This window comes from Oenanthe melanoleuca, chromosome Z (genome assembly GCF_029582105.1).
Source record: "Oenanthe melanoleuca isolate GR-GAL-2019-014 chromosome Z, OMel1.0, whole genome shotgun sequence".
Classification (NCBI taxonomy): domain Eukaryota; kingdom Metazoa; phylum Chordata; class Aves; order Passeriformes; family Muscicapidae; genus Oenanthe; species Oenanthe melanoleuca.
Window position 1 is genome coordinate 42,908,877 of NC_079362.1, and position 22,928 is coordinate 42,931,804.

Genomic DNA, 22,928 nt, shown 5'->3' on the forward strand with positions numbered 1-22,928 from the left:
CGTAATCTGCATTCTGCTTTGTGGAACATTTGGTCTAGAACTTAAATATTAAAAAAGCTTAACCTTCCAGAGAGGAGTATCCACTCAAAAGATTGAGTTGTAAACTTGTAGACTCTTGTAAGTACATGATCAGCATTAAAGCCAGATTTCATTTCATGTTGCTGCTGTCTTCCCTCTCATTGTTTTCACCAATTGTGTCTTCTGTGTGGAATGCCACTTTATTAACTGGTATAACTGGGTTCAATTCTAAAATATTAGCTTTCTAAAATGCTGTAGCAAAAACAGTTGTTCACTTTCTTAGTTTTCTTCTCATATCCTCTTTGGAGGGATCCATTGAAAGCCCAAAACACAACAGGTGAGAAAGAAAAGGATTTAGATTTAGAAGAGTTATAGGTACTCATCCTTCTCCACACATGCATGGGACATTGCTTCTGAATCTTGAAATCATAGTAATTTTGTGGTGTAAGAAACTTATTCCTCAACCATCTCCTTCTTAGATCTTGGTAAATGTGACATCCTGTGCTCTGTTTTAACCTCTTCTGAAGACTGAATGTTGGGAAGGAATTAAATGTAGAGAGTAAAAGGGTGAAGAAGAAAAGAAGAAATAACAGACAGTAAGACAGTAGTGTATAGTACATCTTCATAATACAAACAAAGAGAGAAAATGACACTTTTCTCAAGGAAAGTACATCCAACAGGTATGCTAATGTTATATTCTCATATCTGATTCTGCCTTTGAAACTTTCTAGCTCCTTTTAACAGTTTATAGGTGTTCACTTCCAGTAAAAGCTAGAAGACATGGTAAATTTTGTCCAGTTTTCATGAGAACTCAGCTTCAGGAATATTAAAACTGGTAAGTAAAAGAAGAGATGACATACCATCAAGTGTGAATTTTTGCAAATAATCTGTGTTAGATGTGGTGTAAGTTGTGGAAAATAAAATACACTAAATACTACAGGTATATTTCACAATTCAATGTTTATTTTCCATAAAAGTCTGAAGTTGAGCATCACATAAAATATTGTGATTAAATATTACATTATGTAATTATAAAAAATTGAACTGAGGTCTATAGGCAGTGCTTGTGCAGTGCAGTATTTCACTTATGTTTCTGATGGCTCGTTTCCTTCATTCCTAGGACATTATTTATCTTATTATTTATTAATTTCAAAAGCAGAGTCAGAATAATAATGTAAGGGTTTAAAATATTCAACTAGATTAAGATAATGGTGACTTAGAAATAATTTGAATCAGTGAGAAATGTAAAATAAAATTTGCATATGTGAGCCCATGGATGAGGAAATAATATGAGCAGATGCAGTGCAGCTTACACAATGCACATAACTATTCTGCCTGTGTCTTTGGAAGTGACAGATTTTATCACAATAAGATTAATTTGAATATCTTATATTTTTATAACAAATATTGTGTAGTGGTTCCTGCTGAAATGGTTTCAGTAACATATCTAAAATTTTCTGTATTATAGAGTAATTTTATTTCTATGCTTTATAAACGTATTTCACCAGAAAGCACCTTCTGGTATATCTCTCTTGTCAAAGGAATATAGGAACGTGCAGGTTCATGCATGAAATACAGAGGTTCAGATATAATTTCTGGATTAAATCCTTCATTTACCAGATGGATTTTCTGATGCTTGAAAGTTGCAGTAATTTGCATAACATCCTACAAAAGAAATAATCCAAGTAAGGCACAATATTCCGTTTCAGTCTATATCAGTGAAAATATGATTAAGTTACTGGATAAAATAGATCATACAATTTACTATACAATTTCTTCAGTTAAACAATTATCAGATTCACAAGCACAGTGAAATTTAAATCTAGATTAATATTTTATTTCTTTCATTTGCCTACTAAAACAACACAAAAGATTGCAAGATTCTGTTTCAAAATACGTATTTTCTTTTAACTTTCCTTAGGGCAGTCCACCACAAAATCATTAGAGTACGAAATATTCGGTGATGCTCTGCAGAGAGCTGACTGGTTTTTGGTACTGGCTCTCTTCTGTTTTCCTACTGCTAAACTTAATTTAAAACATTAAACCCAACAATGTTAAATGCCTTCTTGTCTTATTTGTCTGTATAAGTAGTTGCTATACAGCAATTATTCAATGCCAATTCATGAACAAGTTGTTCTGCACATATATGAGCAGAAGTGGTATATAAATAAATCTCCTTTCAAATGTTGTTTGCATTAAGGGGCAAGTTTCTAACAGACTGTTCTCAAGCATTGTTATTACTTATATGGTGTTTCCAATGTAGTGAATATTTTCTTTTAGTTCCCATGCTGAAAAGAACCGTTTTTAGTTTTGTTGAAAGGAAGTTAAAAAAACTCAGGTGGAAAACACAACAGAGCCACGGAGTTCCTTGGTTTATTGCATCCTTGTCCTCGTGGCTCTGCTATTGTTTCAGAATCAAGTAGGAGATATTGAGAACAGAAAATCAGTCTGTCTGATTTGCACAAAACTGGTCAATCATAATTGCGAGTCATACTAGAAAAAACCTACATACAGATTGCTGAAAATTTTTCAAGACTGATTTTGTTTTTAATCCAATTTTGCATGAGGATTACAAGTATTTGTTTGTCACTCTTGATTAGGGTGACCTCCTTCTCAAGACATAAAAAGGGAATTAGTTTTTTTCCAGACAGAAAATTGTGAGTTCAGCATTTATCCTGCCATAGTCCTCTAAGACATTTTATAAAGTAACAACATTATTTTTATTTTGATTTTTTTAAATAAAAATTTGTGCGTGTGTAAATATTAGCTAATTAGTACTGCTAGTAAGCTTGTTTACTTTGGCTCCTCCTCAGTTACCTAAAAAAAGCTTTAGTCAGAGAACACATAAATGCAAACTGGTTTAATCCATGTATATCAACCTTAGAGTTCTGTATAGATTTGCTCAATCTAGAGGAACTAGACAGATCTGTTCCAAAAGCTTTTCCCAGAAGAGGCCACTTATGTCCTCAAGCACCATAGATAGTATAACCTATGCTTAATGCATGTGAAGGTACATTTACTTAGTACAGTAACCTGTTAGTGAAAAAGATTTTTTTCCATCTCTATAATCTTAAATTTGTGCCTTTTAGACAATTTGGTAATATTTAAGGAAACGTAAAACTGCCAAATGTCTCCCAGCATCCCTTAACAGTAGAAAACTGTGAGCTATAAACTTTCAGATGATGTAATATGGAGCCCTTTCCTACCCTTTGCAGTCCATGCTCTCTTGCCTGGTTGCAGATCAGCCTCTGGAAAGTTCACAAGGGGTGTAATCCTTGTACTTTTAAAGTGGATGTTAAAAAAGCATTGTATCCCAGTTTTGCTTTTGTACTTTAAATGTAAGTGCATTTTAATTGTCATATTAGGAAACCTTCTCCATAAAACTTTTATCTTACTATCTGTTTTAAATAACCTGGTATTTCTTTGGTGAATAATAATCACTTCAAGAGCAACCACATCAGGAAAAGGTTTGAAATTGATCATGTCACCGTTTTATAAGAAGATACTCTTAATGAGTACAACTACACATGTGTTTGTTTAATCTTCTCCTGACTAGAAGAAAACACTAGTTAAAGAACTTTGAAGCAAAATCCAACAGCCAAGTTATTAATCCCATCTAGGATTCTTAGGTGTAGATGGATCCTTAAAGCAAAATAGAAATTTAATTCATCAGGTATTTGCTAAAGTTCATCATAATAACAATCATAGAACTAGTAATTTAGGCTACTATTACCCTTTGTTTTCAGTTATTGAAACTGCTTGTAAAATGCACTCTGCATTACATGATCAAAGAGACCAATTTTCCAGTCAGACGGAAGATAAATACAAGTGGGAGACAGCTGATTGTCTTACCATTATTCTCACAAAGCGTGGTTGGGCATAACTTGGAAGGAAGTCCTCAACATGCTTATAAAGTCTTTCTCCATTAAAGGTATGGTAACGTTTAAGCACAATAGCAGCCATCCCTGTTCTTCCTTCATAATCTAAAAGAATTAAAACATAATATGAAAAGCAAGAGCGTATGTGAATAATTCACATATAAAATGTGAATTTGAGGGGATTTAGTATTAGTCAGAACAAATGAGTTGATATTGTGAAATATCTATCCTGTTTTCTCAGACATCACTGAATATAAAGTGTATGATATTTTATTGATAGGGTATATGATATTTTATTTACTATACATGGTATTGGAAAACTTTCAAAGTTACTTTCAGGGGGTTTATTCAATTAAAAAAGTGTCACTGATGTCTTTTTAATAGGAATTCTCCTAGCTGGATGCTGCCTGCTAGGTTTTGTTCCTACCTGAACACTGGTAACATAATGGTCTAATTAATTCAGAGGTACTATTAATTAAAAAAAAACAAAACAAAACAACCTGAATGTACTCACACAAAGATTAATGCAATAGGATGGATATAGACATGTTGGAGATGGTACTTGTTCTATAAAAAGTTAAATACCTATTGTACACTCTATGGGCAGTGCTGAGTGCTATGCACTCCATGTCACAGACAAATTTGTGACAACAAGAGTAAGTGGGTCCTAGCAAAGTGCAGACATCAAATTATGTTTGTCATGCTAACAGAAACAAAACCCTTTCAAAAATATATACCAGACATAGTTCCTGTATTCTATTTATTGAAGCACAAGTGCAAATTCTAAGTGGAGAAAACATCTAAGTTGGAAGAAATCAGCTGCCACAGTTAAATCTGTTCAGAAAAAGAGAGTAGTCTTGAGGTCTGCCTAAAGGCACTGGAAAGAAAAAATATGGGTGTTCCTTTTCCTGAAAATGTATCAGCTGTTACTGAACTGATGATATGCTGTGAAGTTTGGTCTGGGAAATATTTGAGACTCTAATCACTATAGAAATAAGAAAGACTATGCTATCTAGATTTTATTGACACTGCAACCAAAAATTGATGTGAATTTTGCGGCTTTTTTTTACGAGCCATCTCTCCCTGAGATAGCAATAACGCTTTAGAGGATCTCCCATCAGCTCCAACTGCAGATGACAATGAGAGATGCTTTGAACATTAGACTACAGTTTTATTTGCATGCACTGTATGACTGCCACCTGCTGATCAACCATTGAGATGATGGCCTTTTAATTTTATTTTTGTGTACCCACTCTCTTTGAACCCATTGTGTTTCCCATCTCTCTCTCATGTCTCTTGACAGCTTCTTCTTCATTTGACTAGTTTCTTTTAATACTAGACTTTATTTTCCTTCAAAGGAAAAGATGAACTGTTACTCAGCACCACTAAAAGTTTGTGTTACCCAAACTGTTCCTTCAATGGCTGCATCTTCTGAGAGATTTTCTAATTTTGTAATTTGGTTTCCTGCAGCTTTTCAGCATGGTATTGTATATTTTTGTGAAGCATCATATGATCGAGAACATTATGAAAAAATATATATGTTCTTGGATAGTACTCATAAGATAATGGTTTCAAACGTTACCTTTTAATATACTCTGTTTTACCATTTTTCAAATGAAAGCCTGTAAGAGAATATTGTGTGGTTCATAACTTTGTATTTCTCACTTCATATTTCTCACTTCTGTGTTACAATTTTTAATTTATCCCAATGTTTCTTCCATTCATTACAAAATTTCAGCACTTGATGTTTATTAAATATAGCACTTTGCTAAAACAGAAATTTCAAACACTATAGCAAAGCCTAAATTGCCAAGCTGAAACCACTTACATCCTTGCATGTATTTGTGCGTGCAGTTGCAAGAACAGGAAGGTTACAGCAAGAAACTACTATCTTCATTTTATATTCTTAAATTGTAGGGAGTGTCTTACTTTTTATGCTTACGCCATAAACGTTAACTTCTTGGACAAAATCCATCATACCAATGATCTCTGCAACTTCTGAAGTGGCAACATTTTCTCCTTTCCACCTGTCGAAAAATTTCTTATATTAATATAGATGTTAACTTACACATTTTTTATTCTTTATGTGATGGAGGACTACTTTTAATGTGGGCTGCATTCTCAACTGAAGAACGTATATGGATAGACAAATCCTTTTCTTGTTTCGTGCCACCTCATTTGAGATCCCAAAGATATAAGAGGTGCCAAATTTGAAAAAATCTACTGTGTTGAAGTAGAGTGCCCAACACTCTACTCCAAATTTGGTGGATTTGATTCCTATCCTTAGTGGCTTTTTAAAGAAAATTGGCATTTATCAAGTTTGAGTCTGACCTGTGTCATCTAGTCCTGCTCCTTGGATTTACACTTTGTGCTATACCTGAAAGTGTCTCCCACCCGGTCACTGAAGTAGAGAAACCCATCCTCATCCATCACTAGGAGGTCTCCTGTGTCAAGATACACATCTCCTTCCACAAACACATTGCGCAGGAGTTTCTTCTCTGAGGCTTCTTTATTTCCAACATATCCAGAAAATGGGGCATCCTCAGTAACTCGAAAAACTAGAAGACCAGGTTTACCTACAGGTCATGAAAAGGGGATGCAAATAAGCATATACAGAGTGAGCTATTAAGAGCATAGTTTACCATGTTAAAAATCCTTTGAAAAGCCACATCTGTTCCATGTGTCTTATTGCTACATTTCCTTAGATATTTCCTGAACAGAAGAAATGAATGATTGGAAAAGGGAACATAATTTTGCTTTCTTCTCTTCCGAAAAATTGGACCACAGCAAAGAGATTTTTGGAGTATGTTGTATGTCACTTATCTGGTAAAAGGCTTTACCTGTTGAAAATATGATTTATCTGTCATTTGAAAAGGGTGATGATAATCAAAAAATACACGTAGAGACAAAATATATAGTACCTAAGATTTTGTACTTTGAGGTTTCCAAGAGGATAGAGATGCCACTGCCCTAGCACTGGTGTTCTGGCGTGACAAAACAAGTTGTAAGCCACGATGTGTCTGTCCTCTGAACATCAAGGTGTCCCTGGAGTCTGAAGCATATCCCTACTGAGCGTCACTCCTTGTTGCTGCCTGTCTAAGTCCTGTTTATAACAAGTGCAAAACTTCCATTGACTTCACTGGAATTGATTCGGAATACCCTTTAAGCATGTTTTTTAATTATTTTGTTATTTTATTATATCTGTGATAAGTACTGGCTTTATTCTCAGTGTGCTCCTGAGGCTAAAAGATAATTCCATCTTCAAAATACTTTTATTTTACTCTTTCAGCATGTGTAAGGAGATGTTTTCAAAGAAATAATTTTCTTTATAGCTATATTTCAGCCTCTTAAATTAAATCCCCTTCATTTTTTGGAATTAATTCTCAATGTGGAAAAAAAAAGTGAAAGCTCATACTACCTTTCAGAGGAGAAGCTGGCATTGCTGCCAGTACAATTCATAATTTATAATGAAAGAACAACCAAACAAAAATGTTGAATTTAAAAAGGAGTTGTTCTAACCCCAAGTCAATTTACAGGAGGATCTTCAAGTCCAGTATGTGAATTTGCTGTCATTACTGTATCACATTGTGACAGCTTCAGAGTTATCTAAAAAATACATGTATTAACCTGCAACATTTTTCTAGTCATGTCATAAAACTGAGAATTTTATCAATTTCACTGAAAAATCAATACTTTTTTATCCAATTCCTAATATAACTGTAGTGAGGAAGCAAGTTCCTTTCAAGAAAAAAGAATAAATATTTTTCTTGATTCGGATATTATCAGAAAATCATGTATTATCAGAAATAATAGAAGACTGTTAATTTTTTCCCAGTACTACTATCAGAATATGTTATGTTATACTTACTATGTTATCAAAGATAAGCAATAATAATTGCTGATTTGAGAACCAGTACTACTGTATGTCATTGAGATCCGACATCATAATGACCTATTATTAATTTAGATTATCTGTACAAGCCTCTCTTTTGCTTTCAGGAATTATATCTCTATGATAATTAAATCTTCATACTAAAACTAGTGATGTTAAAGACCTTTTCCCCAGAACTGCTTACTTTACTCGATTCATGTGTGTGTGCACGGGCACATGAATATTTGATGGGCTTCAATAAGTGTAGTGCTGGCTTTTGTAAGACTCAGTTTTCAGGATTTTTCTCAAAGATATTCTCATCTAGGAGAATTCCTTCTTTTCAATCTGGGAGTTTCAGCTCTTTGAGGTGGAGTATTCCATTCTAAGTAGGAGTTTGGAAAGCCTGTGCAACTCTAGATACTAAATAAATAAATCTGGTTTTCTCACTAAACAGATAAATACGATCTATAATGTTAAATCGTACTGTTCTTTCTCAGAATTTTAAATCTGAAACTTAGAAAGCATCTTTAAATATCTGGCCTCAAAGCACAACATGTGGGAATTAATATATATATATATATATATATATATATATTTTTTTTTTTTTTTTTTTTTTTAAAGAAGCACTAAAAATCTGATTTTCCCAGGAATAGGAACAAGTTTTTCTCAAGTGAGAATAAAAATATTATGGGCTCCGAATATTACTCACGTTCTTATCTGACTGTAATTTTTTTCATTTGGATTACGTTATAAATATTTGGATATATTATTGCATGTATTAGCAACAGATCCCTGATTGGATCTATTTTCCAGTGTCATTTTCAAGTTCTAGGTGTATGTCAAAAATCTGTTACTCACAGAAATATCATTATCTAAGCTGAGTTATCTGTTAGTTAATAGATAACTATTTTTCCTATATTTTTCCTTACCTATGGGGGCTTTATTACACCTTCCATTTTCATCTTTTATAAGTTCTTGTTTCCAGATATCATATTTCAACAACTCAAAAGAAGGTAGAAACTAAAAAACAAAAAAAAAAAAGGTACATATGCATACTTAAAAAGATCTTTTTTATTCACTTTCTAGCTTTGATAAAATTGCTTTGAATTAATGAATAGTCCCTATTGACTTTTGAAGACTTGAGACAGCCTGAAACAAACTGGCAGTATTCTAAGATGCAGTTATCAGAAAGTGTTTATACCATGATAAGCAACAGTAAGTATATATGTACAGATAAGTGTTCATCTCCTTTATGGATAAAAAGAAGCCCATTGTCTTAGAGTAGGGTCAGATTCAAATTATTTGTATGACGGATAAAATGCATTTTATCAAATTTTCATTTTTGCTTTAAAACTACCATCCATTTCTAAGTAGAGGCTTAATATCACTGGAATGCAAATCAAGATGATTCTCTGGCAAAAAAAAAATCCAAAATAAATTTACAGACATCTCAACAATTACTCCAGACAGATGCAAGTGGAAACTTGCAACTTAATGATTGAATTAGTGTTTCTTGCCTCAATCTCCATTCTCATGGTTAAGATTGCTAGAAGACTGAAAGTCTTGCAGAATTGTTATCATGGTCATACCAAGGCATTTCTGGCATCTCAGATTAAAAGCAGAAATCGTTTGGAAGTCATTAATCTGGTCTCGATCTTAACTGATCTGAATCTTTAGTATTGTTTGAATAGTATTCCATCGTAGCATAATGTTCATGATTCAAGGACACTGTACAGATTGGAGAACATTTGAGACTGTCAGGGTGTTTTTATGGTAGAAACACTGAGAGTTTCAACAGTGGTTGTATATGTAGATTTATACCTTAGATATTTTGAGAATAGTATTTTTCTCCTTCATTTGCTGAGAATTTTGATTTTGGTTTTTGTTTTGTCTTGTTTTGTTTTTGTTTTTGGTTTGTTTTTTTTTTTTTTTTTTTTTTTTTTGTTTTTGTTTTGTTTTGTTTTGTTTTGCTAATCTTTTCTCAAAATGTGACACTAATTTTAATGAATGGAGATGCAACGAAAGAGCAAATTTGTGTCAGCTTACTTTGGAATATCTATCTCCTGGTTCATACCAAAAGTCAAATCAAAACTAGTTTCTGGCCTCATCCTTTAATATATGTGGGTTTTCAGGATGATAAGTAAATTTTAACAAAAATCATCATTAGTTATTCCTGTGGGTAGTCACTTCTACACAGTCAGTTTGGGGTTTTTTTCAATATATTCTGGGGCAAAAGTTGGGAACACAAGCTTCTATGTACTCATTGTGTATATTTATTGTGGCTTCAAAGTATTTGTACAGAGAATAGAGTCAAAGAAGGGCCTAAGAATAACGTTTCTTTTTTTATGAACCAAATTTTATTGTATCAAGAAAGAGGAAGCAGTTCCTTGCTTCCTCTTCTTTATATTTTCTGCCTTTTCCATGCTTTTTAATGCTTTTTCCATGTTTGTTTGTTTGGTTTTTTTTTAAATTATTGTACACTTAATTGGTTAATTGGTTGGTTGATTTGATAGCCCTTACCTTTGAGAAGATGCCAGCACGGCCCACAGCTCCTATTTTATTGGTGTAGTTCAGGAAAGAAAGATTTCCTTCTGTGGACCCATAGAATTCAAATATTTTAATTGGGCCAAACCTCATCAGAAATTCTTTCCATACAGAAGGTCTGATACCATTTCCAAGAGCAATGCGCACTTCGTGGACTCTGTCCTCTTCTTTCTGTGAACAGATGGAAAGAAACATCCAGTAGCTGAGAAAAGTGGGTCAAAATACCTAAAACTCGTCTAATAATTTCTAACAGAACAATTTCCATTTATGAACTACCATCTTGACTAAAATACTTCACAGAATTGTTTTGTGTATTTTTTTTAATCAAACAGAAAAGCATAAGAAATTTTAGTCTGAGGTTAAGGGTTTTTTGCAGGGTGAAAACTTTATTTCTGTAAATTTTTAAATTTTTACTTATGAACTCTATAACTTGGATGTCTATTACAAAGTTTAAAAGATTTTTAGCTGTAAATAAAAAAAGTTTAAGGAAGTGCCATTTCCCATAGAATGGAAGTTTCTTTCCCACCAAAGATAGAATATTTCCTGTATCAACAAAATTGTGCCTTAGGAAAAACTTGTGATACAAAATGGTAGAATATTTTTGTAATGATACTTGGTAGAAAATTTTGCACATCTGCCCTGCTTCTTATGAAACCTGAAAAAGCAGCAAAATAACTCAAAGCTGCTTAAAATATCTCATATAATTAAGTTAATTAATTTTAATCTTAAATCCAGATACATAAAAAAATGATAATAAAATCTGCAATCAAAATGTAGTTGCTAATGTGTTATTGCTACATGTCAATTATGCAATTATTGTGGTAAAATCAAAAGTTTACTTACGTAAGTGCATGGGAGCAGACTGCTCAGTGCCCTATCTATAGGACTGTAATTAAGACTGAGAAGCCCTCACTTTTTTGGACACGTATGTGGGACTGAGTAATTAAGTTACCATTGTGGTTAAGTGTCAGCAGAAAATAAACTTATTTCAGGTCGACAGGAATGGTTTCTTCAAACCAAATAAATGCATTTTGTTTTGTTTGCAGTGTTATTCTAATCTCTAAAACTGTAAAATTATGTTTGGTTTCTAAATAATATTAAGGGGATTTGAAGATGGAACTTCACCTTGTAATTGCACTGAAATGTTTTAGCAGAGTTTCAAATTTTTGGCTTTCAAATATGTTCACATAAAATTGTTTTGTGAATTATGTATTAACAGACAACTTCATTTGATCCAGAACTGCATTTTATGGGAGATTAATTATTTGCCACAATAGGATCAACTGTAATGCAGACTAAACCTCACTTGTTAAACACAGGAGTCAAAACAGGAGTTTGATATTCCCGCTTCTGCCTAATCAGATGCGTTTTCTTCTGCAATTTTAGTGGTAAATCAGAAGGGATAAATCACATGTGTGTGATCCAAACCGATTATAAACCAGCTGCGAGGCTGACTGGGAGACTTCCTTGATGAGTAGTGTCCCTACTTTGGCACTTTGTCTTCAGGGTGAAATGACAAGTTTTGGTTTTTTCCCACAATATATTTTGTGATATGTAAGACTTGAAGTAAAACTCAAGAGTTTGAGAGATAACAAGCAGTAGGAGAAACTGTCATTCGTACCTTGGTCCATGCCTGGTACAACAATCTGCAGCATTTCCCTGAACTACCTTGAATTTTAAATGTGTTTATTTAAAAGTTTTTTATTTCAAGGTTTCCTTTAAAAACACATTTTCTCATTATTTTGTTAACTTTTATGGGCTTAATATTTACTTCTAATAGGTACATGAGGCTGGTTAGCTTGCCGTAGATGTAATTAGTCACAGAGTTTCTGTCCACTTCAAGAAATCCCCAAGCGCCTCCTGGTTTCCAAATCCATGTTCTTTCTCAATCTGTGATACCTGGCAGGCTCAGTGAAAGGAGGGAAGGACAGACACCCTTGTTTGATGTAGAGCATACTCCATCTGGTCCCTCATGTTGAGCCCTAGTCCTGAGCCACGCCACACCACACCTCTTGGCCTGCATGGGTTTCTTTCAGTGAAGAACTTGTGTGGTACAGTGGAGGTTATATGTAGACGTTACATGTTATTATGTCTGCAACATCTTGTTATATGTTACTTGTGGTCATAGTCTAGTAAGATATGTGATTGTTACAGAACCCCTGATGTAGATCTACCTCTGTTAGCAGCCTCACCTTCCTCAACTCATCTAGGCCATCTCTATGTTTCTCCCACCTTACCAGCTGCCAGTCAAGTATTTATTTCTTCTCTGTTAAATTTTTGTTATTGAGACAAGAAAAGGAAGTTCTCATTTATTTTTCTTTCAGGAGAAACCTTTACACAACTGGTTTGGCTTAGCGAATTATTCCTTTGCGGTTTTTTATCCATGGACTACTGATACAATATTAGTACAGGTCTGAGTTCTGGCCAACAGCTATCCTGTCTGGTACCCTTTAATTCTTTTTATCTTTGATCGCTCTCCTACATCCAGACCACCCAATTATAAGATTCTATTCAAACCAGCTGAAAAATTCTTTCAGATGTTCCCTTGTTCCTGGTCTTTGCATCAACCTCTGACCAATGCTACTGGAGATAATTTGAACTTTGTTCTTGTACATGATGTTTTCTGAGGTAGGTAGGACTACTTCTTGTCACCTCCCTTCAGTAATATCTTAACTCCCAAGTATAAAATTTAAAAAAAAATTAACCAAGCTTCCCAGTATAATTGAGAAATGAGAGTTGCAACTTAATGAGTATTTTCAGACTTACTTGTCACTGTTTGGTGACATTTTACTTTGTTCAAAACCTGATCATGATTTACCTGTCTTTAAGACTGTTATCCCATGAAGGACCAAGATTTTGCACCACTCTATTAGTAACTTGGTTTTATACAGATATATCCATCATCACATATACAGGCATGGAGCAGAGTGTGCCTTTGGAAGACCTCTAAGAAAAGGATCTAAACTAGAAAAACCTCATTAATCAGTTTCAAAGTTAAAACTTAGTTATTGTCGATTAAATGCTGAACATAATAGACCTCTCTTGATAAGTAACTACTTTGTAACAGAGCACTGAAATAGTTTAATCATTTAGTCTGGTTCAGACTCTTATTTGGGCATCAAGCATGATGAAGCTTTTACAGCCTGTACCTTTTCCTGACTGACCTGTGACTTGCTGGTCACTCAGATGAAAAGCCAACAAGCTTGGCTTTGCAGGGACACTTCTGTGAGTGTCAGGGTGTAAGTGTCCTATCCTGCCAGGCTTCTTCCTTTGTCACTTCTTCATTTTATGACATAAACATGATTGGTAACAGCAAGGAACACAAGCCCTAAATTCTATATACACTGGGAAAAAACTATCAAACATTGACAATACTATTTTATTCAGAAATGGGTGAAGCTATCCGACTTTCAGATTTGCTGTATCTTAAAGCTGCATTTCCAAACAAAACTTACACAGGCCTGATTGCAGAGGTAGCGGCAGAGTTCTCCTATATATAAAAACATGGTAACATTGTGCTTCCTACAGTCATTCCAAAACTGTCTTGCAGAAAATTTCTTCTTCAAAACACAGGTGGCTCCTATGTGATGAAAACAGATAAGAAATTTCAAAATAACCTTTAAAATAAACCCTTTGTCTTCTACCACTATTCTAACAACAACAACAACAAAAGTCGTTCTCTTAATTCAATTAATGGCAACTTCAGCTAATTAAATAAATTGTAATCTATTTCCACCTGTTAAATGTGACTTGCACCATTAAGACTTTCTGAGTAGTAACTAAAAACTTACAGTAGCAGAAGCAACAGAAGCAAATATTTTAATCACCTCCCATTGTCAGGAATAGGCCACAGCTTAAACATTTTGTTTCTGTCAAGATCGTGAACTGGTTTAACTCTGAAAAAAGAAGATCTTGGAATGGGGGAAATGGTAGCTTACAGCTTCTCTATTTGTGTGATGAGTGGTGGAAAAGAAATGGCTATCTTTGTTGTTTCTGTTTCACTCTGCTTTTTCTGTTCCTTAACAACAGCATTTTTTTATTTCTGTGACCTTGATGTTCTTTCAGAGCTTTCTATTCCAAAAGCCAGCTTGTTCTACACTTCTCATGTCTGCCATCCTGTGCCTTCCTATGTGTTTTCAGTCAAGAATTTATGAATTTCCCTGTTTCTATCCTTTCAAAAATTCCTTTTTGCCCGAGTTCTGTTTTTCCCTTATGAAGCTTCCCAGGGCCTTCCAAATTTTGAATCCTTTCTAGTCCCAGCTATGTTCCCAGCTTGCCTGTTTCTCGCTGATCTTGAAACCTTTCAGACCTCTTCAGCCTCATCCTCCTCAAAGCTTTGTCACTCAAATCCCAGACTCCCAAGTCTCTATCTGATCATCCGAGAAAGCTGTTACCCTACATTTTCTGTTCCAAGACAATTCATAGCCTCAAACCTCTTCATACACTCATTTTCCCATCCCCTTTGTGTTTCTGTTAGGCAGAAGCAGTCTTGTCAGCAGTTACTGTAAGCCAGCATGCCTGCCTGCCTTGCTCCTGAATAAACAAACACTGCAATGTCTTCTATAACACTCCAGTAATATACTTAGCATGCCAAAAAACAGCAGCTGGGCAAGCCTCTAAGGACAGAAAAGAAGGACATACCTGGGAAATAGCTGGTTGCTAGCTCTCTACAAATAGCTCCCATTATCAAAGTTAGAAGGGGAGGTTTTGTTCTTCTTCCTTTTTTTCACTTCAGTGTGATGAATCTAACTCTGTCAGTCTTACTCAAGAGACTGAAAAGGCTTCACAACACATTTAATCAATCTCATTCTGAAGGTTAGGCTTCCACAATGCATTTATAACTTCTGACACTAAAGATCAAGCCTCAGATGCCTGTGTGAATGCCTTTACAGACTTTTGGCATAGAGTACAAATATGACTTCAGGATAAACCTACAGAATATGTGCAGTGGTGCTAAAAATGCACAGACCTCAAATCATTTTATGTTGGATTTATAAAACAATTAGTTGTATAAATCTACATTTAGTTTAGAAACTATGCATATACCATATATATTGCCTGCAAATGGGAGAGGTGATAAAAATGATAACATTACAAAAATTTTTTGGTAAACATAGTATTTGATTTACCAAGCAGTTATTCACCCAATATTAGTATGTTATAGCCTTGTCAAATTAATGAAACTTCACTAGAAGGTAAATTTTACCTAACTGAATGCATCCACCGATGCCAAGAAGTGAAGCACTGATGTGGTACAAGGGAAGAGTGACATACATAACATCCTGAGAAACTGCACCACACTGAGCAAATACTAAGGATACAACCAGAGTTCTTAGATGAGTGATGATAGCAGCTTTTGGGAAACCTGTCAAAGGGAAAGAGCAAATCATTATAAATGTACTACACACATTAATACTTTTGCTGTAAGTAGAATTTTGTAGGGAATGTACAGGGACAATTATCTCTTCTTCTGAGTCTTTGTCCTATCATTTGCTGTTTTAAATCTCCTTAGTCCCTCAGCTCCTTCACTCTTTCTGCCTGTAAAACTATTCCATCATTGAATTATAGAGTGGTTAGGGTTGGAAGGGACCTTAAACATAATGTAGTCCCAACCCTGCTGCCGTGTCTGTTTTGTCTGGGGGACGAAGCCCATTCCCTTCACAGGTGTGTGCAGGCCAACTCTGCACATAGATTTCCCTTGCAAGAAAGCGAGAATGGGAATTCTTCTAAAGAGCCACTGTGTCTATCAGCTTCTATTTGCAATAGAAATAACTTCTAGAAAGCTATTTGGATTGACTAGTGGATGGATTTCCCCATTTTTTCCACTCTAGAAATAACTCACTTTTCAGAATCAAAACCAGAGGTTCCACCATTCTTCCTTTCTGAGCAACTCTTGGAGATTGGCTTTATTTGCTTTATCTTCAAGAAATTAATTTCTGCCATGAAGTATCTATGTAGAAGTTCAGTAACTGAAATTACACCCTTGTTATGCCATGCCAAAACATGGTTTAAAGTGTACTGTGTTTCTAAATAAATTAATTCCTCCCTGTCTTGTCTTAGAAATTCAAGCTCTGTCTTTTCATGTCTTGTTGCTAAATTTATACTGCCTTAATTTTCATTCAACTGTACTTTTTAGTATGTATCCTCACCTGTGCTTCCCGATGTGAAGATATACAGAGCTGTGTTTCTTGTGTCAGTGACAGCTCTAAGATGAGATGGAACAGGATTTTCAGACACCTTGTCTAGTTTGTCTGGTAGAGTGTGAACATGTTGGGAAGGAGAACTGGTGCTCATCAGCCAGACAGCAACATTATTTTCCAAGAGATTCAAAATAAATTCTTTCTCTATTGATCCCAAACAATCTGCCAAGTTCAAACAAACAAACAAACAAACCAAAAGCCATGCTAATTATTAAAATAAGTATAACTACAAACCTGATTACCAGCACTGAAATTATACATCATATCACTGTATATAAACCTATTGCAGCCATAGGAAGGCTAACCTGCATACTGGACAGCGAAAAAACATCATGATGTTTAATTTCTCTGTATTTCTCATGTGGCTTTAATTGTAATCTGTAAAAGACTATGAACTTAGTTGGTGATGCTAATACATAGGATTTAATTTAATCAGTTGATTTAATTTAAATTTAATTTAATTTAAGTTTGTTTGGAAGCTTGGTGTGCATACCAAATAACAAACCCTCACAGGTTCATATGAAATTATGGTATTATTGCCAACCTATTAAAAGATGGGAAATCAAGAGTAGAAAATAAAATAAATTGCCTAGTATTGCATAATATGCCATGAACAGGGACAAAACTGCAGCTTGTTGGGTTGTAATCTTTGCTCCAAGAAATGCTACCTTGGGATCAATATTTTAAAATAGTTATAAAGTAACATAAATTTTTATATAGGTATTTTGAGCTGAAGGAAATCATGATTACAGAGGGCATCTGCGTCTTCATGTAGTCAGTGAAGTTTTATGTGAGCCACATAAATCAATAAATAGAAATGGAAATAAAATTATGCTAAAATATCTCCCAAGGCTGTTTTCTTGCTGAAGCATGATTATTACTCCTGGTAGCTCTTCCAGTACTTGGAGAGTTTCAGATTTAATCCTCTCATTCTACTAATTAATTGCATGGTGCTTATTTTGTGATTATATCATTGAAATTTTAACATTGTCTCTTTTCTCTCTTTTTTAGGAAACACTATCTTTCCTTACTTTTTTCCTCCTCCTTTTCTTCCCTACTTTCACATGTGTGTACATATAAAGAACTTGCATCTTTGAAGGGCTCTGATTTTTCTATTTTTGATAAATGCAGGAAATGGTAGAAAGTAAGCAGTAAGTGAAACACAACACAGAACTTACCTTCTCCTATGACCAGTGCTTTTGCTGAGCACGTATTAATGCAGTGCAGGAGAGATCTCGAGTGGATGTTGATGTTGAGAAAGGCCACGACGAAGCCCAGCTTGGCCAGCCCGAACCAGACATGGATGAAGTCAGGTCCATTACCCATGAGCAGGGCCACAGTGTCCCCTTTTTTCAGATTCCCATAGTGTAGGAAGGCCTGTGCTACCCTGTTACTCCTCCTGTCTACATCCTGGTAAGTGTACACCATCCCTTCATAGTTAAGGAATGGCTTGTGGGGATTTTTTTCCACTCTCTGCATGAAAAGATCAATTAAGGAGAGAATTCCATTTTTTGCCCACTTCTTTACTGTTGCCTTTGACCTCTTCCGCCTCAAGAAGTAGATCAGATCTTCCCAGAAGTAGGGCAGAAAGATCTTCAGAGAGACACACAGCACCACTATTCCTCCAGCAACCGTTGAAAGCCACGTGCACAGCATGCTTGGAGAAGGGCAAGAATACATTTAGTGATCTCCAACATATAAAATACATACATTATAATAATTAACACAGAGTTTTAAGACATAGACTGGAAGTTAATAAGCTAATTACAATTCCACCAATTAGTTTGAGAGCTGTTAAAGATACCTTGTTGTCATTTGCTAGAATAAAAATACCCACAAGGGTACAAAAAAGAAAAAGGGAGTTGAGAGTAAAAAAATGATTGTGCAGGATTTTTAACTTGTAATCAAAATTATGTCTAGATTTTTTACTGTCACATGGCAAATCCTAAAAAAGATGGAAACAAACAGACCAAGCATATACCATCATATGTATAATATGAAAGTATGTTATGTAAGATGTACCAAATGTTGTTCTTTGCTGCCTAAGTTGTATTTTCTAGTCTGATATGATTTGAGATAGTTTGAGACCAAAAGTTTAAGCAGTCTGATGAACATACACAAATTGCAGGCAGCATTCTGTGAAACTTGTGCATCTTCTTAAGTATCCAGTATTCACCATAGGATTTTCTGGCATTTACAATAAATGATTAATAACTTTGCAATATTTACATTATTTACATTTACATTTACATTTACAATAGCACCCTGCAGTCTCAAGCAAAATCATGAGCAAACATATACTGAGGTTTGGAAAACCACCTTTAAGCATAAAAATTATTAACTTGTGTAAATTATTTCAAGCAAAAATTAATTGTCATATTTTCAAACAGTCATAGCGGAGGACTTGTGAAGATCATGCAAGGTCCCTAGAACATAATATATGTAGCATTCACCAGCCTTCTTTATAAATTTTCAGCCATGATAACTACAAATATTTGAAATGTCTTTTGTGACAATCGAGGATTTGAGAACACTTCAGCAAACTGAGACGCTTCTCTAAATGGGGTGGCCTCCACTCTGCAGTTTGGAAATATACTACTGACAAGCTGTACTTTTGGTATATTCCTCAAGCTTGTTTACATTTTAAACAATATACAGTGAATATACTTGTAAAATTCAATGCAGTAAAATTCTTGCAGAAACCATAAAGCATACTATAAAGATATGAGATGTATCAGTAAAACAGCAGCTTAAAAATGAAAGCATTGTGGCATTAATTGCACATAAATATACAAAGTTAAAGCATGTAAGGTACAATATTTTAATGTTCTGAGAAAAATTCTTTAAAAAACCCATCAGTTTCTGAAGTTTTTAATTTGTAAAGAGACATTCTTAGTTACCTTGCAATCTGTCAACTCTTCTTGATTACATTGCATTGTCTATCAGGCAAAATGTCTTATTTTTCTATGTTAAGAAACAATTAAAGTAGCTGCAAGTTTAGTCTTACAATGTACCATTGAAAGAACCTGTGTTTAAGCTCATGTGGCTCCCTACCACATGTGACTTTCTACCTTTCTCAGTGTGTTATTGTTTAATGGCCAAGGGCCAAACATGAGACTTCCGGAGTGTCACGGCTCGTCTGTGATTTGAAACCTTTACTCAGCTTTCTTTGCCACATGCAAGCATGCAAGATTCACTAAAATGAATCAACCAGTAAATTTTGCTCTGGGCAAAGTCGAATTGGCAGACTTCATAAACTGAATCAGTAAGCGCATAATCTTAAGAGAAAATAAATAAAAGGAATGATGATGTTAGACTAGGTTTCGACCTTAGCTTTCTTTCAGCATTCTTACATTACTTCCATTGCCAAAAATTGCCATAGTATATAAGCGAGAGCTCAAAGTAGAATAAAGCAGAGGAAAAAATATTTAGTCCTCAAAGCTGTGTCAGGATGAGTTTTGGTTCACCCTTTTCACTTGAATGTGATTGGAAAGGCCCACGAATCCTTGTTTTAGAATTGTTTGGGCAAAATACTGTTTATGCAGCAGAAAACAGAGAAAATTAAGGGGGAAATATAGACCATGTAGAGGAGGAGTGAATTTTAGGAAAGAGTAACTACTGTGAAAGTGCATACATCTCTCTGAGAGACACTACAGTCCTACAGCCAGCTGCACTGCAGAAACCTACTGTTGTCATCTGCTGTATGCCTGGAATGAAAAGCCTATGGCTGTAGTATTCCAAAAACAATGCAATACAACCTACTTTTCTTTTGATTATTCGTTATAAGGTTTCTCCAAAGCATTCACAAAAATTACATGCACAGGAAATTAAATTGCACTCCAAATTAAGGGGCTTCTCAGAACAATGAAATATTTTCTCAAATTTAGACAAATTCCAAACACTTTGGAAGCAAAATTCACACACTATGATAAATAAGTCTTGATTTTGCTGGAAATGCAAACCAGTTGTTTCCAAGGAGGTATCAAATACATGCTTAATTTGCAGTCTAAATCCTTTGTATCCTTCTTACAATATCAGCTACTGAGCTACTGTCACGTTCTGGCAAGACTTGGTTGTTTGGTTGTTTTGTAGCATTTGGGGTTTTTTTCGAGGCTGTCTGTTAAAGTATGAAATCTGATTATATTATCTCTTGTTTGCATTATTTTCACCAGGTTTCCACAAAGTGGAATTTTTTTGCATGTGTACTGAGATTTTTTTCTCAACATGCTCAGAAATAAACTTAGCCCAGTAAGTCCATAAAGAGTTGTAGAATCATAGAACAGTTTGGGTTGGAAAGGACCTTAAACATCACCTAATTCCTGCCTCCCTGCCATGGATGGGGACACCTCCCACTGGACCAGGTTGCTCAGCTCTCCATCCAGGCTTGGATGCTCTGGGATATTTTCTCATGTTGTACCCTGTAAATTTACTAAAAAGTCTTGGAAAGTGCATTTGAAAAATTATCTCAGAATAACTGAGTAATTCCTTTAGCCTCGTTATAATTAATGTGCAGTTTGGTTATGTTATTTCCAGTCCTTAGTCTTAATCTATTTAACTTTTGAGAGCATTCTATGCCAAAGAAGTATTATTTTGATGGGAACTGACTACTGTCTTCCTCAGCCGGAACTTACTTTTTCTTTGCCTGGCTCTGATCTGGCATTATTTCCTTAGGGAATAGGAAAACAGGACAATGGAGCTGCCACCTCAGACACACAGCTACTACAAGTCTGCAGCTTTGCTTGCACAGGGAGGGTAACTCTAAGGAGGCAAGGAATGTACTGAGGAGAGCAAAAGCACAAGAGTCACTCAGTCATTTGAAGAGCCAGCAGGACTATCCAGACATATTCTCCAGTTCCAAGGGAATGTAAACAGCCCTGTGTTGGCCTCTACACCTTCATGTCCTAGCTCTCTAAGGCATCTGATGTCCCTGAAATATCTGAGAAACAACTTTTTGTAACTGCTCTCATAGTTAATGTTACAATGACCTTAAAAGTGCTTACAAGACTTTCTCTCATATAAGCTTTGCAAGGTGGAAATGATATTTTAAAAGACTTAGCATTTTGAACAATTGCTACGTAACCTCTGCTTTGAAACTTGGAACTACAAAATTTCAATTTAATTAATTACTTAATTGGTCACCAAACTGACTATTCTTGGTTTGTAATGGCTCTTTTTGTGCCATAGAGTCATAAAGCAGGGAAAAGCGGGGTTTTGTTTACTTACTCTCTCTGCTTTGTTCGTCTTTTGTTTCCTTTTCAGCTGTTCATCTGCAATCACAAGGATCAAAAACATTTCCTTTTGATGAAAACTGATATTCTTAAATATCTATTAAGTATTCTTAACTATCTCTTTAGAAAACGAAATAAAATTCAAAAGGAAGAAGTTGGTGGTATCAAAATACACAATGGACTATTTTCCAGTCTTTTCTGGAAACTACATGAAAAATGACAAACAGGGAAGGTTTCTAAATACAGGGAGCCCAAATATTTTCCAAAAATTTAGGTAAAAATTATGTTTTCCAAGTAATCTGTCAGCTTTTTCAGTGAAACAACATGTTACCTTTGCTAAAAGCCATCTAAGCAATAGGAAGTAAAATCTGAGTTTTGAAGCTTACCATACTATATAATTAGTAGGAATAGACTGAGATGTTTCTCTGGATGAAGCAGAATTTCAGAAATGCAAGCAAACAAAAGGATATGTCTAAATTTGCTTTTAATGTATGCAGTTGTTTTATGTAAAATAAGAAATTATCTATAAAAGAAAGACAGGCATTATAATTGAGCTGAGTTTATACCCAGTTCCTTTTCCAGCATCTGAATTGATAAATGAAAACATTTGCTTACCAACTTTTTTTCTGTGTATTTTGATTAATGTCCTGTCTGCCTCTGTGTATCACTTGTAGGAGGGTTGCATGGGTTGTCTGAAAATGTTTGTTTTGTCCAAGCAGATGCTCTCTTGAAGCTCCACACCTGGAGTGTGTCACTGGTGACTGTGTGCCTAGGCAAACAGGTAAAGACTCCTTTTTATCCCCTGGATATCACAGATCCCCAGTTCTGTAGCTCCTTGCTTTGCAGCTATCTTGAAGCATGTGAGTGAAAGGGAATCAGTCACTGTATTTTAGAGCAAAGTGTGTTTTCTGTCTCTATTGAGAGTTAATTGTTAAAAGATGAAGAAGTCAGTTATGCACTGCTGATTTATACATTTAAAAGCAGTAAGACATAGGGTTGTACCAAGGGAAAGGACTAATCTGAAATTACTGTTTCAATGCAATAGAAGCAACTTAGTGATGTTTCCATATGCTCCTAAATGTGGCATATACAGTACACAGCAAACATGTCTGTAACATTTATCTGACATTGTCACGTAGTCTCTGCAACAGGAACAAAAGCCTTTCATGGTTAACACATTTTTTTAAGT

General features: G+C 34.9%; 1 protein-coding gene and 1 long non-coding RNA gene across 3 annotated transcripts in view; one reads left to right on the forward strand and one right to left on the reverse strand.

Annotated features, from left to right (window-relative positions):
- The window catches only part of LOC130264946 (uncharacterized), a 28,781-nt gene that overhangs the window by 5,032 nt on the left and 821 nt on the right, over nt 1–22,928 (forward strand). The window contains exon 2 of the long non-coding RNA XR_008842535.1: nt 22,459–22,520. This is a non-coding gene — a long non-coding RNA (uncharacterized LOC130264946). The remainder of the gene's footprint in view (nt 1–22,458; nt 22,521–22,928) is intronic.
- LOC130264945 (long-chain fatty acid transport protein 6-like) lies at nt 2–22,601 on the reverse strand. Of its 2 annotated transcripts, XM_056513632.1 has the most exons (12): nt 22,355–22,601; nt 21,735–21,778; nt 17,690–18,168; nt 16,461–16,673; nt 15,518–15,676; nt 13,767–13,891; nt 10,288–10,482; nt 8,697–8,787; nt 6,274–6,472; nt 5,826–5,923; nt 3,871–4,001; nt 970–1,683 (listed from the first exon to the last, which is right to left on the reverse strand). In XM_056513632.1, exons 3-12 carry the CDS (start codon nt 18,165–18,167, stop codon nt 1,507–1,509), a joined length of 1,866 nt encoding a protein of 621 aa, XP_056369607.1. In that variant the 5' UTR covers nt 18,168; nt 21,735–21,778; nt 22,355–22,601; the 3' UTR covers nt 970–1,506. The 2 variants fall into 2 exon arrangements, with proteins under 2 accessions (XP_056369608.1, XP_056369607.1); XM_056513633.1 differs by lacking the exons at nt 21,735–21,778; nt 22,355–22,601 and adding an exon at nt 19,412–19,560 and having other exon boundaries at nt 2–1,683.